Below are 24,789 nucleotides of genomic sequence, written 5' to 3'. Positions count from 1 at the left end.
CTAGCTAGCAAAAGACTATTTAACTATCTATAAGGGTACTAAAATAATGATAATAAAATATGATTTTTAAAATCTTAGTTTTGCAGGAAGGAAATAACGTTTACACTAAAATTTATCAGTAACTGACTTCACGTTCATAGTAATTCAGGCATGTAAGTTAATTACACCAAAAAAGACTAAATATCACTTTTCGTGATACAAGCTATTACACAAAACGAACTCTTCTAAAATGATATAACCAAATACGATCGTACTTAAAATTTCAGTCTAGAAATTCTAGAAAGTCCAAATCATGAAATTAAAACTAAAAGTGGGTATGTATATCTTCACACTCGGAACTTACGAAAAAGATCAATATTAGTGAAAAAAAGTTTGATATCCAAGTAATCGTTAAACCTTGAAAAATGATTAACGAGTATAAAAGTTATTTAGCTTGTACTAAATTCCAATCTGTTATTTATAATTACGAAGTCTTAAAAATAAAAGAACAGGTTTACCCAACATTGTAGGGTCGTCAAGTCTAAGAGGCTTAGGTGGGCAGGTCATGTAGCTAGAATGGAAGAAAGTAGAAACGCTTTCAAAGTCTTTACTGGAAGACCCATCGGAAAACAACCATTAGGAAGACCTAGGCGCAGATGGGAGGACAATATTAAGATGGATCTCGTAGAGATAGGAATACAAAGTAGAAACTGGATCCAATTAGCTAAGGATAGAAGTCAGTGGAGAGCTTTTGTGAACGCGGCATTGAAGCTCTGGGTTCCATAGGCCATAGAGTTAGTTAGTTTGAATGTTATTAAAGGTAAAATCCCACCATTTTGGGATTACCAAGCCACTTTAAATATTTATAGTGCATATGAAATTAGCAATGTTAAGGTTAAAAGAAAATTTGTCATTAGAATACAAAATTACGTTTGAAAATTTTATTAAGACAATTGAGGTGAGTTGATTTGAGTTGATTTTGAGTTTAACGTCCCGTTCAGCAGCGAGGCTATATTAGACGTGGACCTACCGATTAACGTGGAATCCGAACACATGAGCTCCCTCCGGGAATCGAACCCGGGTCTCCCACGCCATTTATTAGGAAAATAATAATAAACCCTGATACAAGTTTAGTATGTGATATTTGGTAACCTGTTGTTAAATTTTCCAGTAAGTGTTCTAATTGTCCTTCTTTTCTTACGTACTACATTGACTTGACATTTTCAGAATAATTGACTATCGTAAATTTTTTTGATTGTCTCTTTTGGCTTAAATGTTTCAGCTGAAGATTTTAATCCTGTGTTTGTTACTGTTTTATTATTGCTTTGAAGCTTTACTCTTGAATAAGATGTATTGATAGCTGAAACTCAATTCCCCAAATAAGTAAAATAGTTTAAGAAGACATAAGTAAACTATTTTGAAAACAATGTTTATAAAAATGTACAATATGAAATTAATACAGTGATTTATTTTAGAAAAGTAAAGAATAAATATGTTTCTAAACATATATTTGTTATTTTAAATAATAATTCTCATATTCAGTTGAAAATATTCTATTTAGCCACAAGAGTTTCCGTAGAATTGGTTATGTACTGACAAACTAAAATTAAGTAGTGTATTAGAGAAACATAATAAATACAGAATACAGAAATACAGAATACTTTTAAATACAGAATACTAAATTAGAGTACAATTTTATTATTTAACAAGTGACTCTTTAGTTTCGACGCACATCTACTAATAATTTCATTTCAAAATGAGATGATGTCTAAATCCAGAAACTTAACAGCTGTAAACTAGGTTATCTTCGTTTATTTTGAGCAAATTTGAGTCGTTACATTTAATTATAAAGAAGAGGTAATTTGAGTAATTCTAAAAATGAAGGGAATTATTTTTAATTATGTAATGAGAAATTTGAAGGGAGAAATGAAAGTTTCAAATAATAACATTCGTTTCCTGTTTTTACCTTGCTAGAAAAGTCTTCAGGTAGATATATTCAGAATAACATCTTCGCTGCTTTAATAAGCAGGTTGCTTCTTTATCTTAGAACATATAATTCACGTTGCACCACAGCTAATATATGAAAAAAATTATTAAATACTTGGAAACTTAAGAAAACAGTCACTAAATTCGTCCATAGAAAGCCGATATTTTTGTTTGTATAGTAGGACATAAATACTGGCACCCTACAATGGATGACTTGAATGATTCTGCTGTCTTGAGTTTTCTGATATACTATGTTTTTCTTTTCTTTTTCAGACGTGGTTCAAAGTGAAAAGCTTAAGTTAAAAATGAGATTAGGAAGCAATTTGCAGGATGTAAAACATCAATACACTCCGGACGAGTAACGAACTCAATCTATCGTATAATTAATGGCCAATAGGAAGAACGATATGCATACCCTTTCCTTTGCTTTACATTTTAATTGCAAATGAACTACAAGCAATGTTTGCAGCATGTCTCTTCTGCGCATTCACTGGTAGTACTTCGTTCGAATTTGAACACTAGATGGAGACAGGCACAAAAAGCAAAGTTGCAAATGGACAAGAAAAGATACTACGTTTTACTGTTCCATCTGTAATGTGCTCCTATGTGTTCCTCAGTGTTTTCAACTTTCCCACATCTGGTCAATTACCTGAAAACTTTTATGTTTTGTTTTTTATGTGCAAATATTGAATTTTATAATAAACTATGTATATTCAATTTTCAATTATTTGTACAGGCTGTATAAAAAATCCGGGCCCGTGTGAATTAAAATACAAAAGTACAAGTTTCACGCATCCTTTCCAAATCTCGTAATTACATAATGGCGCTTTACAGATCAGAGACGTGGGCATTGAGAAAAGTTGAAATATCCAAATTGAAAGCATTTGAAATGTGGTGTTGGCGCAGACTGCTGCGTATATCATGGACCGAAAGGAAAAGGAATGAAGACGTACTAAAGGAAGCTAATGACGGAAGACAGATCATGAAGATAATAGTAGAAAGAAGAAACAGCACGCTTGGCCATCTTATTCGGCACTCCGATTGAATCGCCATGTTGGTAGAGGCAAAGACAGAAGGAAAACCAGAAAGAGGAAGACCAAGGATAAAATGTCTAGATGCAGTTACCAAGAAGGGGCCTTATCAAAGTATAAAACAGCTCTCGCAAGCAAAAGAAAAGTTTTAAGATTTCCAAGTTACCCACCAACCTATAGTTGAAATGAACAAGAAGTATACACTAAGGCATGAAAATATACTAATTAATTTGCTCATTCCATTTTTAGCATATTTATATTATTGCTTTATACAATTTAACTATATTAGCTGTAGCGGCAATTAGAATCCGTGCAATTAGAATCCGTCTTTAGCATATATTGCACAAATGTTTTGACCCGAACTTTGTTTTCCGAACAATTTGTCCAGTGTGCATATCATTCATCCGTATTGGTGTCTCTGAACCAACGCTGAGACCAACCTACTGTTAAATAAATGACCTGCCCTTCATAGAGATAGAGGATTGGATTCGGAACTCATTATAAAATTATCCCTCTATTGAACAGAGACATATTAGATCGAATCTAGATCATTATAAAAATCGCTCTCTAGCGAAAGAGTAGTATTGGAATGGACCCTCTAAGGTTATAAAAAATAGTGCCTTTTTGAACAGTAATTGAACTTAACGTTCCCGAACAGGAATCGACGGGACACGTCATATAGGCCATAAGTATATGTATAGGCGTATGTTATAAGTAAAAAATACAAAGAAAATGGAAATAGAGGAACGTTTTTGGAAATAAGTGGTTTCCAGACTGAAATGGTAAAATTTTTCCAATTGCACTACCGAGGCGTCCTGTGTTAAAGGAAAAAGCAATGTATCCAGTTCAGCAGGCAGTAGGTGCGAAAAGCAGAAGCACGCAAAAGTGAGACAGGGAAATTTTACGTTGTTATGTAGCGGAAGCTTGAAAAAAAATCTCGAATCCATTTTTCACCAATGTTATGTTGTTAGTACGGTGAGGATCAAGGGAACAGTCTTTTGAACTGACAACGTTGCGTTTTTATTTAATATAGAGAGCCTTACCAGTGTGAAACCCAGTGGCAAAGCGTAGTCCCATAAGTAGGGTAGACCCGATAAACTAATGATACAAATAACATTTAATGTATCATAAAATGTTTATAGTCAGAATTGTTTTCCTTATTGAGTTAAACAAAAAAATCTATCAAATTATTTATTTTAAAGAAATTTCTTAGCTGTATACAGTAGTTTTTTGTTATTTAATTTAACAAGAAAGAATAAAAAAGCAAAAGTAAACGGAAAGTAGTCTATTATTATTATTTAACAAATATTTACATGAAAAAACGTGCAATATGTATTAATGGAATATCCCATTTAGCTCCACTACAAATATTTTGAAGTGCAGTTCACATTTCCTTTTTTCTGTCTGCGATTTGCAAGGTGGATGAGGGGAATTACATCCTCACTTGCTGTTTTCATTTTCTGCGTATTTGAAACTGGGAGAAGAAAACAAAGTACATTCGTATTCTATGCAGTGATATATTTAAGGGTGTGGCTTCCGGGCTTAAGCACTCACTGAAGTTTTATCGCAACCTTTAGTTGTTTTATATATACTGCAGAATTTCCTCATTTCCAGAATTTCCACAAAGCCCCTACCAAAACAAGCAAAGCCCCCGAAACAAAATCGTAAATACCCCACTGATTCTATGAAATGGGAAACTCAGCTAAAATTACACACAACTATTATTATTTTATCCTGTACGGTAGCGTTTGGGAAATTAATGTATCAAACTTATATTCTACAATCTATTATGGACCAGGCTCCACGTGGGAAAAAAACAGCTACTCTGAATAGCTTCTGAGAGTATATATCTAAATTAAACAAGTTACCACTAATAGAAATACATAATTCACAGAAACTGCTTACTCTGTGTTAAGGAAATCATTTTATAACGTATTAGCATTGAAAGATGCTTTTAACGCTAAAACAAAACTCCCAGAGGCGAGTCTTAGTACTTTCCCAACAATGCGTGTAATCCTCAGCGATAATAGCTTCGCTCCCTGAGCAGCATAGCCCGTAAGCCTGTCTAGCGACCTGGTGAGGCTCAGACGGAAGGTCTCCAAGTGCTCCGAACCTTCTATTTTGTTACCGAAAAAGCTAAATGTTGAAGTATTGACTATATTTAATAAGAAACCAAAGATAAAGAAAATATACGATAGACAACAGAGTAGGCCCGGCCTCAGAGTCCCATAGTACGCTTCACCATTGGTGAAGCCCAAGCGGCTGGTATGATTAAAAAAATTCCACTATTTTGGATTGTAAACCACCTATTTCCAACAAGTTGTCCCTCTTTCCAGTTTTTCTTGTCCATACTCATAATGGAGTTTGACTTGTGGTCCCGAACTTTTGATACACTCTGTATAATATGTTATTACGTGTACAATAAGTACTAACACAATGTATTTTTTTCTGTCCCATGTTGATTAAATGCTATATGGTTGGGAAATATGGTCATCTACTCTGAGAAGAACGCAGACTGAAAGTATTTGAGAATAAAATCATTAGACGAATATTCGGAACTAAGAGGAACGAGAAGATGAATGACGGGAACTTCATAGCGAAAAACTGCAAAATTTGTACCGTTTACCAAATTGATATGGTCATCAAGTCTAGGAGGGTCAGGTGGGCAGGTCATGTAGCCAAAATGGAAGAAAGTGGGAACGCCTTCAAAGTTTTAACTGAAAGTATAATCGCAAAACGTCCATTAGGAAGATTTAGGCTCAAATGAGAGGACAATATTAAAATAAATCTCGCAGAAATAAGAGTTCAAAGTAGAAACTGAATCTAGTTTGCTAAGGACAGAAGTCAATGGACGGCTTTTGTGAACAAGGCATTGGACCTTCGGGTTCCATAAACCATAGAATGAGAGAGTTAGTTAGTGTTAACAAAAATTATTTGCACATGTAAGAACTATTGTTACAAGATATAACAAGTTATATATGTTTTCAAAGAGCAAACTTTATTGCTTTCAGAAATAATTTTGTTATAAAGACAACCTAAACATTTTTTTCTACGTTGAAAGACATGCACTGATACAAAACTCCATCTACTGGATAAATGACTGTATGTTAAAGTCCATCTGCAAAAATTGAGTCAGTTAAAATGTTTTTATAAATATACTAACCTGAAGATGTTTTCAGCAAAACAAAAAGAGAACACAAAACACGATATTGAATCACAATTAATGCAACGCTCCAGCAGATAGATTATGATTTTATAAGGCATTAATTTAGATATACTTTAGACTTTTGTGTGTGCGTATGTGTTGAAAACTCATACCTCCTGCAAACTTTATGATTGGAGCTCGTAGACTTCACATTTTGCCTTTTTTATGTATGTCTGACTAAATATACATTTAAAAAATATGATTATCATTAATAACTTACCACTCAGTTCGTCATTCAGTGTAATTTTATTTTCACCTGGTTTAGTTATAACTAATGATGTGTATGGAGTTACGAACGAATGCTGAAAAAAACATAAGTTTAATATAATTACGTTCTGGAAGCGATACAAACCCACTTAGGTATATGTTTTCTTTGTGAAGTTTTAAGATTATGCTCCAGAGCAATCACATACAACAGGATATTCTCTGACGTTATCATCTACTGCCCCCGTTTTTAATCAACCACACAGAGAGAAAGGAACAAAGAAGAAAGTTGGCGTTGATAGAAGATAGTGGCAATACCCAAACAAGACTATAGATAGTATGGTCGATGGTTTTACAAATACGCTACTCGTGGATTCACGAGTATTCATGTCTATACCGAAAAGATTCGTTTCATTCCATTCCTCTACCGTCATTTCACTCCATTTGCTCTATCTCTTGCCTTTGCTCCTTCCACGGTCGTCAAAACATGATCCTACGTCATACAATGACCAGTTGGAAATAGTTGCTATAGAGTAGGTTTTATTTGTAGAATTTTATAACGAAACTGTAATTATAATACATAGGATAACATTATAATTATTAAATGAATACAACACAAAGAAAATAGTAGATATGTACACTCATGTCCAAAATTATTGTCGCATGTCTATAAATATGTTGTTGTAGGAATATAATTTGATAACGAATTGGTCCGTTATTTCTTATAATGTTACTACGTGTACAGTAGCGTACCCAGGAATTTATTTCGGGGGGGGGGGTTCAAACTAAATATGAAGCTATTTTATATTAAAATTGCTAAAATTGCCCCTAAAATTAGGCTAAATTTTTTAAAAGTCGAAATTTCGGGGGGGTCCGGACCCCCGTGTCCCCCCCTTCCGTACGTCCCTGTACGTGTATAATCCTCAAAGACATGTATGTGGCAACTTTCATGTCAAAAGAGCAGTAATTATGAACAATAAAACGAAACTAAACCTTTCTTGTCCCTTTAGCAACATTTTCTTTTACTCATTCTAATTTTTGTATTTATAATTCTTTTTCTATGAAATTTACCACAAATATATGTTTCGCGATTATACACATAATATCAGTATTAAAAGTACCCTGCAAAATCATTATCTAATTATATTCTTACTAGAAGACAGTTATAGATGTGCGACAATAATTTTAGACATGAGTGTACCTAATAACAGAGTTGAGAAATTAGTATTGTTTTAAATTGCTGTAGTTACACATAAATATTGATTCTTTGTATTAAGAAAGTAACAATGTGACACGTATATCACGTGAAGCACTTGGCGAGATATTTTCTCAATATTGAAATGAAATGTTTCAGTTAGCGTCCCATGATTATGCCCCTTAAGCTAAGGGAGACGGATGATTAAGGCAAGTGAATAATGATGATGGAAGAATTGGTAGAATGAAAATGTGTGAGAAAAACGGGAGTACCCCTGAGAAAATCCACAGATACGATGTTGAGCATCGCAAACTTATTTGGTCGGGGATCGAACCTGGGTCCCCTACGCATCAGAGGTAAACGCTCTACCACTTGGCCATCATGTCGCCTTTTCTCAGTATTGAAACCGGAAGTGTAGAAGATTTCTTTCATTTCCGGTTTAAGTAGAGAATTAAGGATGGAGATGAAATGTATTATTAGATCTCTTAAACGATTGTAACAAAACTCCTTCTCGCTCTCTATTACTATTTTGTTCAACGTTAAAGGCGGAAGTGGCAATTTTCTATCACTTTCAGTTGAAATATCCATCAAAAGTGATAGGTATCCATCGAGTAGTTGTTGAGATTTTTTCACTTTAACGGACATACAGACAGACAAGTTAAATATATAAAGGAGTTTGAACGGATTCATGGACAGACAGGGTAAATATATGAGTTTTTACGTACACACAAAAAAAAAAAAAAAAAACAGGGTAAGGACAAACACATGAACAGACAGGGTAAATGCATGAGTTTGGACTACACACAGGCAAACAGGGTAAATATATAGGCCTATAAAGGAGTTTGGACGGACACATGGGCAGACAGGGTAAATATACGAGTTTGGACGTACACACAGACAAACAAGGTAAATATATATATAAAGGAGTTTGGACGGACACACGGACAGACAGGGTAAATATATGAGTTTCGACGTACACATGGATAGACAGGGTAAATATATGAGTTTTTACATACACACAGACAAGCAGGGTAAAAATATATATAAAGGAGTTTGACGAACACATGGACAGACAAGGTAAATATATGAGTTTTTACATACACACAGACAAACAAGATAAAAATATATATAAAGGAGTTTGGACAAACACATGGACAGACAGGGTAAATATACGAGTTTGGACGTACACATAGACAAACAAGGTAAAAATATATATAAAGGAGTTTGGACGGACACATGGACAGAGAGGGTAAATATATGAGTTTGGACTTACACACAAACAAACAAGGAAAAATATAAAGGAGTTTGGACGGACACATGGACAGACCGGGTAAATATATGAGTTTCGATGTACACAGAGACAAGGTAAAAGTATATATAAAGGAGTTTGGACGGACACATGGACAGACGGTAAATATATGAGTTTGGACTACACACAGACAAACAGGGTAAATATATAGGCCTATAAAGGAGTTTGGACGGACACATGGGCAGACAGGCTAAATATATAAAAGAGTTAGAACGGACGCACAAAAAACAGAAAAAATATATATAAAAAAGTTAGGACGAACACATGGATAGACAGGGTAAATATGTAAAGAAGTTTGGACGGAGATACGGTCAGACAGGGTATTTATATAAAGGAGTTTGGACGGAAACAAGAACAGACAGGGTAAATATATAAAGAAGTTTGGACGTACACACGGACAGTCAGGATAAATATAAAATTAATTTGACGGATACACGGACAGAGAAAGTAAATATATAAAGGAGTTTGCAGTTTGGAGTTTGGACAGACACACGAACAACGGACGGACAGTGCTAGAAATAGTAGTAAATAGCACATATAGCAATACAAATCAATAAATAGCAGTGAATAGGTGTAAATAGCAGTAAATAGCAATAAGTAGCACATATACATTTATAGTTTGGTGTAGTGTATAAGTCCAACCGAGTTGAGTTGATTTTGAGTTTAACGTCCCTTTCAGCAGCGAGGCTATATTAGATGGGACTTACTGATTAACGTGGATTCCGAACCACATGAGCTCTTCCCGGGAATTGAATCCGGATCTTCCACACCAAAGGCACGTACGCTAACCGCTTAACCACGAAGGAGCCCTAAGTCCAACTGAGTATTGACTTGTAATATGGCGATATTAACTACAATTGAAGAACTGGGACTTGGTGCCTAAATGATAGAGTACTTATTTCTAGTACGAGAGGTCCCTGGTTCGATCCCAGGCTATGTGAGTTTGTGGTGAACATGGGTTTTCTCACAGTTCCCCCACTTCCTAACACATTCCCATTACACCAATTCTTTTCGTATTAATTAACTGTCAATAATCATCCATTTCTTTTTGCATAACTGTTGAACTTAAAACTAAAATATTTCATTTTTCATTTACAATTGAAAAAAATACTATACACAACCGTCCAAACTCCTTTATATAAATACCCTGTCTGTCCGTATCTCCGTCCTAATTTCTTTATATATTTACCCTGTCTATCCATGTGTTCGTCCCAACTCTTTTATATATTTTTTCTGTTTTTTGTGCGTCCGTTCTAACTCTTTTATATATTTACCCTGTCTGTCCATGTGTCCGTCCAAACTCCTTAAAATTGTTCTTCTTACAAATTTTATATGTTTAAAATTAGTTCCTGTATTATTAAGTTTATAATAATTGATTTTATTTTAAACTTATTTATTATCATAATTTCCTTTTACAACAAACTTAAAAAGTTTCTTACAGAATTCTCTATATCTGTGTGTATGTGTGTCTATTATATGTGAATTTTTCAATTTTGAACCCTCCATTCGATACAGAATCAAAAATTATCTGAGAAAGTGATGGATTTTTCTCTTTGTGTCACTCTTATCATTCCAGAGATACTGGCCAAAAAAAATTTCCGATTTTGGGAAGTTTAAGGAGTCATATCTTGGGAACCGTAAGTCATAGAGATATGACAATGGTTTTGATCAATACCTAGGAGGATGGTGAACATTTTGGTACCAAAAAGTTCCCCAGATATTGGCCAAAAATTTCGGATTTCGGGAGATTTAAGGAGCCATATCTCGGGGGACCGTAAGTCATAGACAGATGATATTTTGCGAATTTTCCAATTTTGAGTCCTCCATTTTGAGCATATGTCTTAGTAGAACAATATAGCGTAAAATGTTTTAATAGTGCTCTTAAAGAAAACATGTGGAAAAATAAATTAGTACTCATAGGAAATTATAAATGGATAGATATATTACAAGAATTGTTTAATTAGTATAATAGAAAAGTTTATAGAATCAATGGTATAAAGCCTGTAGAAGTTAATAAGAAAAATTTAATTCTAAAATTAATTAAGTTTGTTTTCGCAATGCTCTTGGACCATTCTCAACTTGTTTATTCTTGCTTTCGTTCTTCTGTGATGAGCAAATTCAATTAAACGTATTGGCAATAGCCACTTTTGCAACCAATTAACTGCGTTACGGTTAAAAGAAAATTGGAACGATAATATTTTAGTAATGATCGTTTCAAACTAATTATTATCCATAACTTAGATATTTTTCTATGATCCATAATGTGTAATCCAGTATGAAACAAAATACAGATGGCCAATGTTTCTTCCGAAGTTTTCCCCAGAATTGGTCAATGCCTCTCCCCCTTGAGCTAAGATAAATGAAAGTGCAGTTACATGTTACTCTTATACAAGGCACTTACGTCCTTTAACAAATAGTGCAGTCCAAGTGCAGTCCTCTTCCATTTTGATTTTGTTCCCTTCTAGAAAAAAAAATCAGGAAGGTCTGCAGGGACTTTGCCAAACTTCATTAAACAAAACACAAACAATAAACCTTATACAAGTTCTCATTGTTGGAACTAAGATAATGTTGAATTTAAATTTAATGAAAAGTAATTAACTAAAACAAGAATTATTCTTACTGTCTCATACAGGATGACCACAAAGTATCGTTACCCTTTGATACCTGGACATGTTGCAGAACTGGTTTGTTCCTCTCTTGGAGGAATACGTAATTAACGAGATATGTTGGTGTCAGCATGATGGGACACCTGCCTATTATGCCCTCGCCGTACGGGAATATCTTACGGAAGTCTTTCCTGGGCGTTGGATTGCTCGTAGTAGTCCGGATCTGCCCGCAGCACTTGCCTGGCCACCATGAAGCCCAGACCTCACCACCTGTGATAATGCGCTATAGGGGTTCATAAAGGGCATCGTTGCACGAAACCGTTACGATACCACTGCCGAACTGACAGCAGCTGTGAAACAAGCTTTCACTCAAGTTACAACTAAAATGCTCCGCAAAATGTTGCACAAAACATGGCGGCGTATTGTCCTTTGTCATGAGAATGACGGTTGACAGACTGATCCTTTGGCCCCTTAATATTTCCTACCTCAATACAACTTCTCGAAAGCATTGTTGTTCATAGTGGTTTATGTTACTTATTTTTAGGGGTAACGGGACCGTGTGACCACCCTGTAGTATTCACAGAATTCAATAACAACAATTCTTACCTCTAGCGAAAGATTTAAGATTTCTTTCTTTAAGTTGTTGATTTTATCATCATATTTAGTAGAATTCACTTCCTGTTCTAAAAGCTGCTTGATGGTAAGAAATGCCCAAATTCTCTTCAAGAAACCATCATTGGAACCGTCTGGATTTACAATTATATCTGGGGTCGGAATATTGGCCTCGAATGTACTGTTGGACGTAATTCCACTTATTAATCCAGTTAGACTTTTACTATCTTTCACTTTGAGCTTTCCAGCAACAACCAATTCTGATCCATTCCTGAAGAAATGGAAATCATGTTTCGTCACGCCTTCAACCTTAACAAAAGAAAATAAATAATAATTAGAGTATATGATCTTGAAGCTTTGCTGGTGTCTACTATTAATCCAATGTTCTCGGAATTGCTGCCAGAGTGAGTGTTGCTGTGCTGAGCTTTCGTTACCATACAGCGGCATCTCTGTATGGTAACGAAAGCTCAGCACAGCAACACTCACTCTGGCAGCAATACCGAGAACATTGGATTAATAATTAGTGTAATTTTTATTAATATTTAGTTGAATATATTTATTTATTTTAAATCCGCTGACTCCAACAGGAGAATCCCAATTACAGGAGTCTTACATAAAACATTACATCTACGTTGTTAATTTAAAACAAACCCTAAGTAAATGAAACCCTAAACTAACTACACTATTAAAAGAAAAATACAAACATGCAATTTACAGACAGGGATTTAAATAAACTCCGAATTTATATAAGTTTCCATCAAATTACAATAGTTTTTCATTTTAAAACTAAAATCCAGATCACATATTTTTACTAATATGTTGTATACTTCACACATTGCAAATAATGGTGAATTTTTATATCCCTCTCTTTTAGGTATTTTATTTACCAAAAATTCCTATTTCTTAATTTACATAGGGTAGCGTTAAAGCATATTCTTTCCAAAAACGTACTATCATCAATTAATCCATTGATAACTTTATATAGGAACATTTGCTGGGCTACAATCGTTCTGTTTGTTAATATGACATTGTGAAATTTTTTTAATAACCACGTGTACGAGATTTTTCTCTGATATGATGAAACAAAATATTTTTTGAAATATAAGTACCTTGGAAATTTCATTTGTATTGCTTCAATTTCAGTTTTTTGTGACTTACATATAAGAGTGTATACGGTAAGTTTCTGTCCACTGAAAGTAACACAATTTTCAAACGCTTTGTATAAAGTATTGAAAACGGATCCCTTTTAAAGTGCGAACATGCCTGCCTATACTTCTACACGTTATTGTAGCGAAGACCTTTGTGATACAGATTGATCGTACGGATCCGGATCCAGTGATTTATAAAATTTATAGAAGAAATTTGTAATAATATTTTCATATAGAGTAGTGTGTAAATAATCAAATTATGATTTGTTCTTACCTGTGAGAATACATTAATGAAAGTCGAACCTGCTACACACGTATTCGTCCATAAGGTAAGTACTGATGGATGCACAAATTCTAAAATTTGCAGAACAAATTAGTAATAATATTGTAATAGAATAGTTTGTGAATAATTGAAGTACGTTGTGTTCTTACGATTTGTTCGTAGAAAAATAGAAATCGAAATGTAACATGCTCTATACATATTCCCCTTCATGTACCCATTGAGCACAGTGTATAAAGTGAAGGAAGGTGAATCAGGTTATACGAAAGTGAAGAGTTAAGAAGCGGAACCATTGAAGTGTTCGTGAAGTTTTTACAAATTTCTGAAGTTATTACAAATCGTCAGCATAAAATAGTACTAAGATGTGGACATGTGCACAATAGTAGAAGGTAAGTTTTTTTTTCAGATTTCTAAGTGACAATGTAAATGCGGGGACCACTTATATATCGTTGTATCATGAAATCAGTGGTTTTATACAATCCTCGTTTGCGGGCATACCCACGATCACTGACACGCCTGCTCATTACAGATGCACCTCCTCGCTAACGCTCGGGGCCTCCTGCTGCGCTCCTGCATTGTCTCGGTTAGATAGTGTTCGTGCATTTTAGTGGTAACCTAACACAGGTTAGGTGGTGTTTTTGCACAAGACGTCTTAAAGTGAATCTGCACCGGGATATACAAGTGCTCACCTTAAAAATGATTGCTGAAAGTACAAAAAGTGAATGCAAAGAGAAGGAAGTGTATATATTTCATGAATTTATGTATGGATCCGTACAATTAATTTGCACAAAATTTGTTTTCCAGGTCACACATTACTTGCATTGAAGCATGCATTCAGAGTGCACAGTAATTTTACAGACATCTTGTGCTAATTGCATGACTTGATTACAAAGTAAGATCTGACTGTAAATATGGAAAATCCTGGCATGAACCATTTTCTTGCCTTCTCCCTGTACGGAAGAAGTCTAAGTCTTAAAGTTTATCAAATAAAGATCAGTGCTGCAGCAATCAGATGGTAGACCTCTTGAGCCATAATAGTTAAGTGACAATGGAAGCTGCTTTGAAAGCTGTACTATAAATAAACTTTGCTATTTTCTATATTGGTACAGATTTACAATTTACAATAAATTAAAAAATCGAGTCTTAAAACTTTTTCTGTCCTTACTTATAGCATTGTCAAGATACAAGTAAGATAAAAGAATTTAGTGAGAATACAATTATCTTGTTTTGTTTTCTTCACCATTCAGGTGTTTCCTAACTTTTTTTTTACCCCAGAAAGATTTGTGCAACAAATGTTGGAAATAGTCGGTTTGTTTGATATGATTAGATTTTTCTTCCTCCTTGGAGGTAATACTTGTTTTTTTTTTAATTCTTTATATATTTTCTTTTTTCTCTCTCTCTCTATGAATTCTATTAAAACTACCCATAAGAACTGAATTATTATCTGTTTGTAGTACTTCTTTTTAAATTGACATATTACCTCCTTGTATTGTAAACTCTGAAGTAAACATAATTTATTTTGTTTTTATTTATTTATTTATTTATTTATTTTTATAAGTTGAGTCCTGATTTTGATATGAATTGTACTATTGTTCTTATTCCGTTCCAGTTTTTTGATGCCCAAATATATTTGTAAGAGAATGGTGCGTATCCCAAAATGGAATGTAATTTTTGGAGAAAATTAGTTCTGTGAAGATTATATAAATTGCATTCAAATATGAGGTGATCTAAAGTGCCAACACATTTGTCACACCAACAATGATATATTTCTTTCTTTTTAATTTGGATTAAATTTATCGGAGTTAGTGCAGTAATGAGTAAGATAGGATAATATATTATTACTTCTCTTCTAGTCCATGAAGCTAAATGTTTGAAAGAGTTTACTGTATTGTTTTCGTAGATTTCCCAGTAAAGTTTTCCAGGTAAACAAGTGTTCTTTTCTCTCCAGTTGTTGAGTTCTGATTTGATACACTCAGATACCATAAATTTAAAATTTTGTGGTCTTGGTTTGATGTTGATATTTTGTCCTTCTTGACATGCATTTTTAGCAGCTGTATCAATGATGTTAGAATTTGGATCCAGATTGACATGTGCTTTGCTGAAAATTAATGTTATTTGGTATTTGTTTTCTGACATAATTGCGTAGATATGTTTGATATTTAATATGAGCCAAGTAGTGCATTTATCCCAATGAGTTGAATTAAGAGAATACACTCAAGGAGTCTGAGCAAATAGTAGATTTTGTTATTTTATTTCGTTTTATATACAGTAAGGCCTGACGTATTGCAAATGCTTTTCCCTCAAAAATAGATGTATATTTTGGCAATTTGTATTTTATGGTACATGAACTTGCTGGGATATGTATTGCTGCACCAACTGTAGAGTTAGGAAATTTAGAGGCATCTGTATAAATAAATATGGTGGCTTCATCAAATGATTGAATGCTTGCTTTCCAGATGTTCTAATAAATTATTTGTTTTAAGTCTTCATGATAGATTTTGATATAATTAGATATGATGGGTTTAATCTGTGTCAAATTTACTTGATAATCCCACACAAAGCAACTTAAGACAGGTACCTTCTGGATATAGGGATTCAAATTTTTTAAATTGATATATGCTCTAATGACTCAAGGTTTGTTCCTAGAAAAAGGCGTAGTCCTTTTTTTGTAAAATTACATCAATCTGTTGTAAGCCATTAATGATCAGAGAGTTTGATTTTCCCAAAGCATTTAAAATAAATTGATGTGCTTGTTTGGCGATGAATAACTGGATTGGATTACATCCAATTTCTGTTAGTACAGGTAAAGCTCTCTTTCGACAGAATGCTGGTTGCGGAAAGATTAATTTCGCTAAAGAGTATAAAGATTTTTCCAATTTTATATAACGAGATTGAATGTGATTCACAAATATAATACCATAGGCTATTTTTGACATGAATCCTTGTTTGAAGATAGTTACTAGAGAGAAAGCATTTATTCCCAATTTCTTTGATGCCAGACATCTGAGTAAATTCTGATATTTCATTGACCCTTTCAGAAGATGTTGTATATGTTTCTTCCAGTTTAATTTCCTGTCAAGATACATGCCTAAATATTTCATTGAACTGTCAGAATTTATCTTGATATTTTGTATTTGAATACCATATTGTTTAATGTTCCTCTTTCTGGTAAAAATGATATTTTTTTTTCCAGTTTAGTTCTAAACCATTCTGTACCATCCAGTTATTTATTTTATTTAGGTTACGTTCTAATATAAGAATACTTTCACTAATATTATTAGTTTGAATGTTTAACAGGACATCATCTGCAAATCCAATCATGTGGCATGAATACCAGTTGTTTTTCAGTAAATCCGATATATATTGAAGATGATTGGACTAAGTTTGCTTCCTTGTAGAATTCCTAGTGACGTTTCCCTAAGAGTGGAGTACGAGTTGTTCAATTTGATATAAATTTTCCTATTTATTAAAGAATTATGTATAATTGTTGTCATTTTACCCGGAATTTTAAGTTGGTGCATTTTTAAATCAGAATATCTAAAATAACATTATCATATGCTCCCTGACTATCTAGGGAAACAACTAATAGTGATTATCTTGAATAAAAAGATTTATAAATATCTGATATAAGTAATGTCAACGCATCGTAAGTTGAAAAATGTTTTCCCTGAAACCTGTTATATTGAAGGGAAAAATTTGGTTATGCCCTATGAACCACATAAGTCGATTTAATATTAAATTTTCAAATATCTTAATTGCACAAGTTAATAATCGAAAATTATTTGATATGTTATTGGGCTGTTTAGGTTTCGGTATTGGAATTATAAGGAGTTTTTTCCATAGTGGTGGAATGTTGCAAGAGTTCCAATAGTTAATAATAGTTAAGTAAAATTTGACGACAACCTGGTGGAAATTATTTATAATGAGTAAAACCAATACCATCAATACCTGAAGTTGAATTTTTGTGCAAATTATTAACTACTAATTCCAATTCCGACATATTGAAATCTTTGTCTAAAGCAGGATTAGGATTGTTGAATAAGTATGAGCTTAAAAGCACTCTGTCGTTGTTAACTGAACAAGGTGTTAATTTACTGTGAAATGTCTCAATCCAACAGGATTCGTATAATGTTATTGCATTTTTATTTCCTGTTGATTATTCCTGAATTTCTTCCAAAAATTCCGAATTTTGTATGTTAATGTATGTTCCGACAAAGTATTGCAAAAATTTTGCCAATGTTATCTTTTGGTAATATTTATAATACTTTTTGATAAAGCTTTTTGTTTTTGATAGTTGACAAAATTTGAAGGAGATTTCATTGATATAAGTAATTTAAAAGCTGATATACACTTATTAATACTTTTTGGCATTCTGTATTCCACCATATTGGTTTGCTCCGTGGTCGTTGATTTATTCTGTTATTTCTGTTTATTTTTTGTTTGTTTTTTGAAGATAAGGCCGAGAAGTATTTTTAATTAGTTAAAAAATATCCTGATCTTTATTAAGATGAATAATTTTTTCCTGAATTATGTTATTATAGACTGTCCAATTAATATCTTTTGCTACATGGTGTAGTTTTGATTTGAACATTAATTATTAGATTGAGCGGAAACAGGTATTTGGGTAACAGTATATGTTTTAAAAATTATTGGAAAATGATCACTATTACAAGTATGGAAATAAGTTGACCATTCTGTTTGTATGTAGTGATCACTTTTAGTTAAGGTTAGGTCAGGTACACTGAAGGAGTTATTTTGAATTCTGGTAGGAGAGCCATCATTGGGAAAAATGAATGGTGATTCCGACAGTACTTTTAAAAATATTCGCCTCGCAGATTCTGTTCTATTTGATCCCCATATAATATATGAGACATTGAAATCTCCGCAGATGTAATCGATTCCTTGGTTGTTAAGTAGTAACGATTTCCAAAATGAAATATTTACTTTTATTTTTGGTGGAATATACAAATTAACTAGTTTTATGTTGTAAATTTGGATACCAATATATTGAATATAATTGTGATGATTTGCTAGTTGCAAATTAAATATTTGATATTTTATATTATTTTTAATACAAATAACAATACCACCATGTGAATCTTGTCTCAGTTGGTTGATGCAATTATAGCCTTTAATTTTTAAGGGAATTTTCGGTGTTCACCATGTTTCCTGTAAAAGAACTATATCACGTGAAAATATATTAATTAATGATTTTAAATGGAAGAGTTTTCCATATATGCTTTGTGCGTTCCATTGAACTATAACCAAATTTCTATTAGTAACATTATCCATAATTATTTACTTTTAAGGGATTTTTTTTTGGAAAACCTCTTTTTTTATTGTAGGTTAAAAATTGATAATAATTCTTGTATTACTGCGTCTGACTTCATTTGGAGATCATTATCGCAAGGATCTGCTTCAATTGAAGCGTTGTACCGTATAAGTAATTCTGTTATTTTAAATGTATCTTTTTGAAATTTTTCTAATTGATCATTACTACAGTCTATATCTTGAAATGTTTCAGCCGATTCTACAAGTTTTGATACAAAGGGTGTCGATTTGGAAGATTGAAGTCTACTTGAGAAGTCTTTTCCTTGAGAAAGATCACTGTTAAAATTGACAGGTTGTGAGTAAAGGCGAGGAGATATTTTTCTTTTGGAAGAAAAAATGTCTTCTCTTGATGTAGGAGAGGTATAATATGAATTAATTATACTAGCATATTATTACTTACAAACACAAGGATCGTAATGCTTCTAGTGTAGGTGCTTTACAATGGAAAACTTTAAAACCATTATGATTCTCCTTTTGTAATTGGTGACGACTACGCATATAAATGTTGTTATCACAATTTATGTCCTAATTGCCCATGCTATTATTTAATTTTGATTTTTTCAGGGAGTGAAGAAGGTCTCGGTTACATGTATTTATATGCACAGGCGTGCGCAGACCCTTTGGATTAGGGGGGGGGGGGAATCAATAGTGGTACTCATGAAGATATGCAACCACCTTGTAATCATTACTTTCTTTATAATTATATAAGAGCAAAACCCCTCTGCTTTTAGATTGGAGAGAAGGAACAGAAAAGCTTCGCCCCAACTCCCTTTTAGAGTCGGCGCCTACAGATAGTATGTGTGTGATAATATTCTGCTGGGAGGAAACAAACGGAAGAAAGACTGAAATATAATTAAATTGGGAAATTTTGGTCGAGTATTGCAAAGTTCAAAGTGTTATTTTGTATAGCGATGATTACAGACGTCTTTTAGGGTCTGTTTTTGTGAAATATAATTCATATTAGCTGAGAAAATTATTTTTAAAAAATCGAAAAAAACGCAATGCCAAAACATTAGGTGGGGCGAGCTCTCCCACTTGCTCCCACGTACGCACGCCTATGTTTATATGGACAATTAAGATTGTTTCTGTGGCTTGTATTTTATTAATATTTTATTTTGTAGTTTTTAAGTGTCTTGAACCACCTTGTCTGGAAGCAGCAATGAATTTGCATATGCTTTCTGTTTGTGATTCTTTCAGTTTCCTTATGAAAGTGGGTCCTCGTCATGGGCGGCGATTAGGGGGGGGCAAGAGGGGGCAGTTGCCCTCCACTTTTTTGAAGTGACGCCCTAATTTATATAGTTTTATTTGAAAAATGTAAACAGGGTGTTCACACAATTTGGAGGAAAAAAACTGACTTTTTCCTGACTTTCCATGACGAAAGTTCCAGATTTCCCTGACCCGTGAATAACTTAAAAATAAAGAAAAAGAAAGAAACCCCAGCCTCTACACTCCCAATAGTTGGAGTTGTTCTCTTCCGCTTCTGTTTCTTTCTTTTTTCAATTTTCTTTCGAAACGAATGTAAATTTACAAACATATAGATTAGGCCGATATTGATTAGGCCTACATATTACACAAATTGTAAAGTTACAAACGAAAGTGTGCAGTATACAGAGTACGTAAGATATGGAAAAACTAAACATTATAATACCAATTACAATATTATAATATTGCCTATAGTAATAAACAGTTCATACATGATTTTACTGATTATTAAAAAAAACACACACACATTATGTAACACATACTTTTGCTGGTGCAGTTGTTAAATGCAACCCATTTAGAAATTTGTTTTCATCCTTCCTTGCATAGTTTTCTTCTCATTGATCTGAATATCCTTCTTGTTGTCTCCGCAGTTTAATTTTCTTTTCTTCTTTCTCCAACACCTTTAGTTGTTGCTGAATCTTCCGTTTCTCCCTCCTCTTCTCGTCTCCAGCATTTATTTCTCTTTTATTTTCCAAATACACTTGATATTGTCTCATTGAACTTCTCACTGAATTTATCATACCTCTCGTAATTATTAATCCTGATGATCCACATATTCTCATCACAGAATCATATATGATCCGTTGAACCACCAGAGATTCTTCTTGTAAATTGTCAACAATGAGAATTTTATTTATTGTGAAACCACTTTCAAAAAGTGCGTTTCCGTGAAAAAAAGATAAAACACAATTTCATAACTGACCATAAGTCAACGAAATTCTTCCCATTTCCTAACACTAAGTAAAAAATTCATCAAGTCCAATACAATCTCTGTCATTGGCTATGAATTCACTCGAGTGTTCCTTAAATTCTTCGTGCCTGAGCTTTCACTGTGAGCTGGAGATACTACTACTTCGCGTTCTCAGCCACTTGTCCAGATATCCTCTTGGCACCATGCAATTCTTCTAGAATAGCGTCTACCCTTTTGAGCAAATATGACAGGATGCAGTTAAATGTGTTTCTCGCAGAAAATTAGTTTCAACAACTATATCAGAGAACACTGACTCCCTCAATATCATCATTGAGAACACCAGATTTTGCATCCATTAACAGTAAAGAAATCAACCCTATTTCATAAATTCAGTAATTGAACAATGGACCTAATTCGATTTTTCCCTGACTTTCCATGACCAATCTGCCATTTCCCTGACTTCACCTGATACATTTTTACTTCCTGACCTTTCCCTGACTTTCACTTATTTTCGAGAATGTGGACCCTGGTAAAGGTTTTGTATGTTTTACTGTTTCATAGAAAAAATGGTGCCATATATTTGCCGTTGCGTGAGTACGTATTGGTTATTTGTCTTCGCGTGGAGTTAAGAAAATTACAGGAATTGCGTTTTAATTGCAATTCAAAGCAATTAATATTGCAATTGCATATTTCTTTAAATGTCATAGCATATGTTTGCAGTACTTACAGTATTTCATTTTCTAAGAAATATACTATTTCATATTAAAAGTATAAGTTGTTCATTAATCCCCAGTTTCAATATAACTTCTGCAAAACAAGCGTCATTATACATTAATATGATTAATATTGTCCCTTCTATTTATTTGTTTTGCAAATTTATTAAATAATCTAATCACACAATTTTCCAGACAGAATTTTAAGATGTTCATGAGCAAGAACTCAAATCTCTTCTTACACTTTCGTTGTTTAAGAGTATAAACGGTTAATACCTACCTGTATTGCTCTTATGAATTTACTTAATAAAATAGAAATACAATATGCGGTATTTTAAGTGAAAAAAGATAGTATCCTATTAGTTATACAACCTTTCATCAAACAGTGTTAGAAACAATCAGGAAATCTAACATTGATATACAATTGTTCAGATCATGTCTTGCCCCCCACTTTTAACGTCCAACCTCCGCCACTGGTTCTCGTATTATGTGTATAAGGCTTGATAGGTACAGACAGAGAAGAAACTTTTATATTCTGGTATTTTGTACAGTCCTAGACAACACTAAGTCTGTGTTCAAATTTTAATTCCTAAAAAGTTAGTAATTTGCTAGAAATGAAATGAAATAAAGGTACATTAACAAAAAAAATTGCTTAATTTACGATACATCCTTCCGTGGGAAAACTAAATATTTTCCAAACGTGTCGGAACAACAAGCTAGTCCCTCCAGTGGTAATACAACAAAGATAAAAAGGGAGGAGAGAAATAATGGTATGGGAACAGGAGTACATACCACCAAATGAAAATGAAATGAAATCTTTGAGTTTTACGTCCCACGGTTATGCCGATTAGGCTAAAGGAGACGGTGATAATGAGAGATGAGAAATGGTGGAATGAAGAAAGTGGGAGGAAACGGGAGAACCCCGAGAAAACCCACGAGCACGGTGTTTGTCCACCACAAAGTTCACTTGGCGGGGGCTGGGATCGAACCCGGGACCCCAAGCACCAGAGGTGAACGCTCTACCACTGAGCCACCGCGCCCCCCATACCACCAAATGAATGTAACCAAGGTATGTAAAATAACAGGTAGACCCAGTTCGCGTTTAGCGTTCTGATTGGCTTCCTGTCCGTGATGGCATGTGGAGGCACTTTTGCCGATGTTGAAACAGTATACCAACTAGCGTAGTTGCGTATGAAGTATTTCACTTGTTCTCTTGAACGATACCTCGCGATGCCCATGGATGTTATAAAATAGAGGATCTGCCCAAGGACGCCCATGTTGTGGTTTCCAAGGGGGGGGAGGCAAGTATAAGCGACGTTTCTAATATAATTTCAAATTTTGCTCTAACTAATGTAAAAATTCTATTGGGTTTTCGATATTCCCAAGTACAATTTTCTCTTAGAGGGGCGAGCGCCCCACCTTGCCCCCCCCCTAATGGTCGCAATTGGATCTGCCCATATGTATCTTCATCCTATTAACTGAACAAGGCCAAAAAATAGGCTTGCCATAATTTTTTGTTGACTATCCGGAACACTAAAAGGGGAGGATTAAAATACACCACAATATTTATTACATTGGTACTTCTTTTTCTATTACAGTATTGAATACGTCTATACAATATGATCTCCAATTAAAGCTAATTTCAAAAAGCTTGCCAGCCATTTGGGCTAGTTCAAGCAAGCTTCCAGTATACTATCCTGTCTGTCGGCTATGGACATGCAATAGAGCAATACTATTAAGATTATTTTTTTTAAACCACTCTTATTTTTCACTTGACGGCACCTTCCTCAATATGTCCCTTTTTGTTTATATTTTGCTATGAAATTCACTGCAGAAATTTACTTTACACAGCATCAATGCACGTACTGTTGACTCATGCATCAAACCTTTGTCATCTGCCCAAGCGTTATTCATCAACGAGAAAACCCTCTCTACTAGAGCTGATGTTCCGGGAAAAGGCAAAAATCAGCTGGAGATTGCACATCAGTGGCGGATCCAGGGGGAGGCGATCGCCCCCAGAAGAGGAAACTTTTCTTTTATTCTATATATAAATAAAACCTATCCCAGAGTTTGGAGTTTTTAAAAGTAGCTCTAAGTAGCAGTATTACAACCCCCCCCCCCAGAAGTCCGTCCTGGATCCGCCCCTGTTGCACATTGGTATGTCATTTTGCTTAGCATGGCTGAAGAGTTACATCCATTCTTGTTCACTCGATAGCTTTATGTTGTTCTCTTTCTTTTCTCTTTCCCAAATTCTCAGTTCAGAAGGTTTTTTTTTTTTTTTTTTTTTTTTTTTTAAGCAACGACATTTTTGTCAAAAACTTTATCTAATTTATTATAACTACCAACGTTTTCGTTTATCTTTTCTGCGCTTTCTTCTATATTATCCCAACAGATAATATTCTTATTTATCCAGGCAAAGTCATTGGCATCAGCAAAACTGTTCTCCCAAAGTTCTATGTAAGATATTACACCGATCATAGAATTCCTTAAAGTTATTTTGTATGGAAGATTTTTTGCACTAACAGGAACAAAATTATAGTTTCTTCTTTCTTCCAGATTTTCTTTCAATTTTTGGAGTGCGCCTGCAATATCAGTGGCACTTCATTTGTCTCACTGCATGGGTAAAGGTAGCTTTCCTGCACTGACCGGAATATTACGGCAACCGGGTGGGACACCGGGATTACACCCTGTCCCGGCCAAACCGGGACGTATGGCAAGCCTACCAAAAAACAACCTAGCATTTTCACGTCTGATTTTCTGTTCTCGTTTCTGCCATCTATGTTGGCTCGAAACATTGAGATCTTCATATGTAGACATGTAGTGTGTCTGTCGTTTATTTTTATTTAAGCCGTTGCTTCATATTTATATTACACAATGGTTACATGCTGCACGTATGAGTGTACAAATAGGAGTGAGAAGGATTTACCCCGAATAGCGTTTCACAGGTAAGAAAATAGTGGAAACAAAGGAATTCCATCCAAGTTTTTGCTTCTTTGGAAAAATACTTTATAAACCGT

General features: G+C 34.0%; 1 protein-coding gene across 1 annotated transcript in view; it reads right to left on the bottom strand.

Annotated features, from left to right (window-relative positions):
* The window catches only part of LOC145692571 (inter-alpha-trypsin inhibitor heavy chain H4-like), a 123,469-nt gene that overhangs the window by 37,220 nt on the left and 61,460 nt on the right, over positions 1-24,789 (bottom strand). Inside the window, exons 9-10 of the mRNA XM_081767881.1 lie at positions 12,122-12,436; positions 6,422-6,503 (exon numbers count right to left, since the gene is read on the bottom strand). Coding sequence (XP_081624007.1) covers positions 6,422-6,503; positions 12,122-12,436 — 397 coding nt within the window. The remainder of the gene's footprint in view (positions 1-6,421; positions 6,504-12,121; positions 12,437-24,789) is intronic.

The sequence above is a fragment of the Thermobia domestica genome, chromosome 8, assembly GCF_964235325.1.
Source record: "Thermobia domestica chromosome 8, izTheDome1.hap1.1, whole genome shotgun sequence".
Classification (NCBI taxonomy): domain Eukaryota; kingdom Metazoa; phylum Arthropoda; class Insecta; order Zygentoma; family Lepismatidae; genus Thermobia; species Thermobia domestica.
Note: the sequence above shows the minus strand (reverse complement) of the source record. Positions and strands in the feature narration are given on the sequence as shown.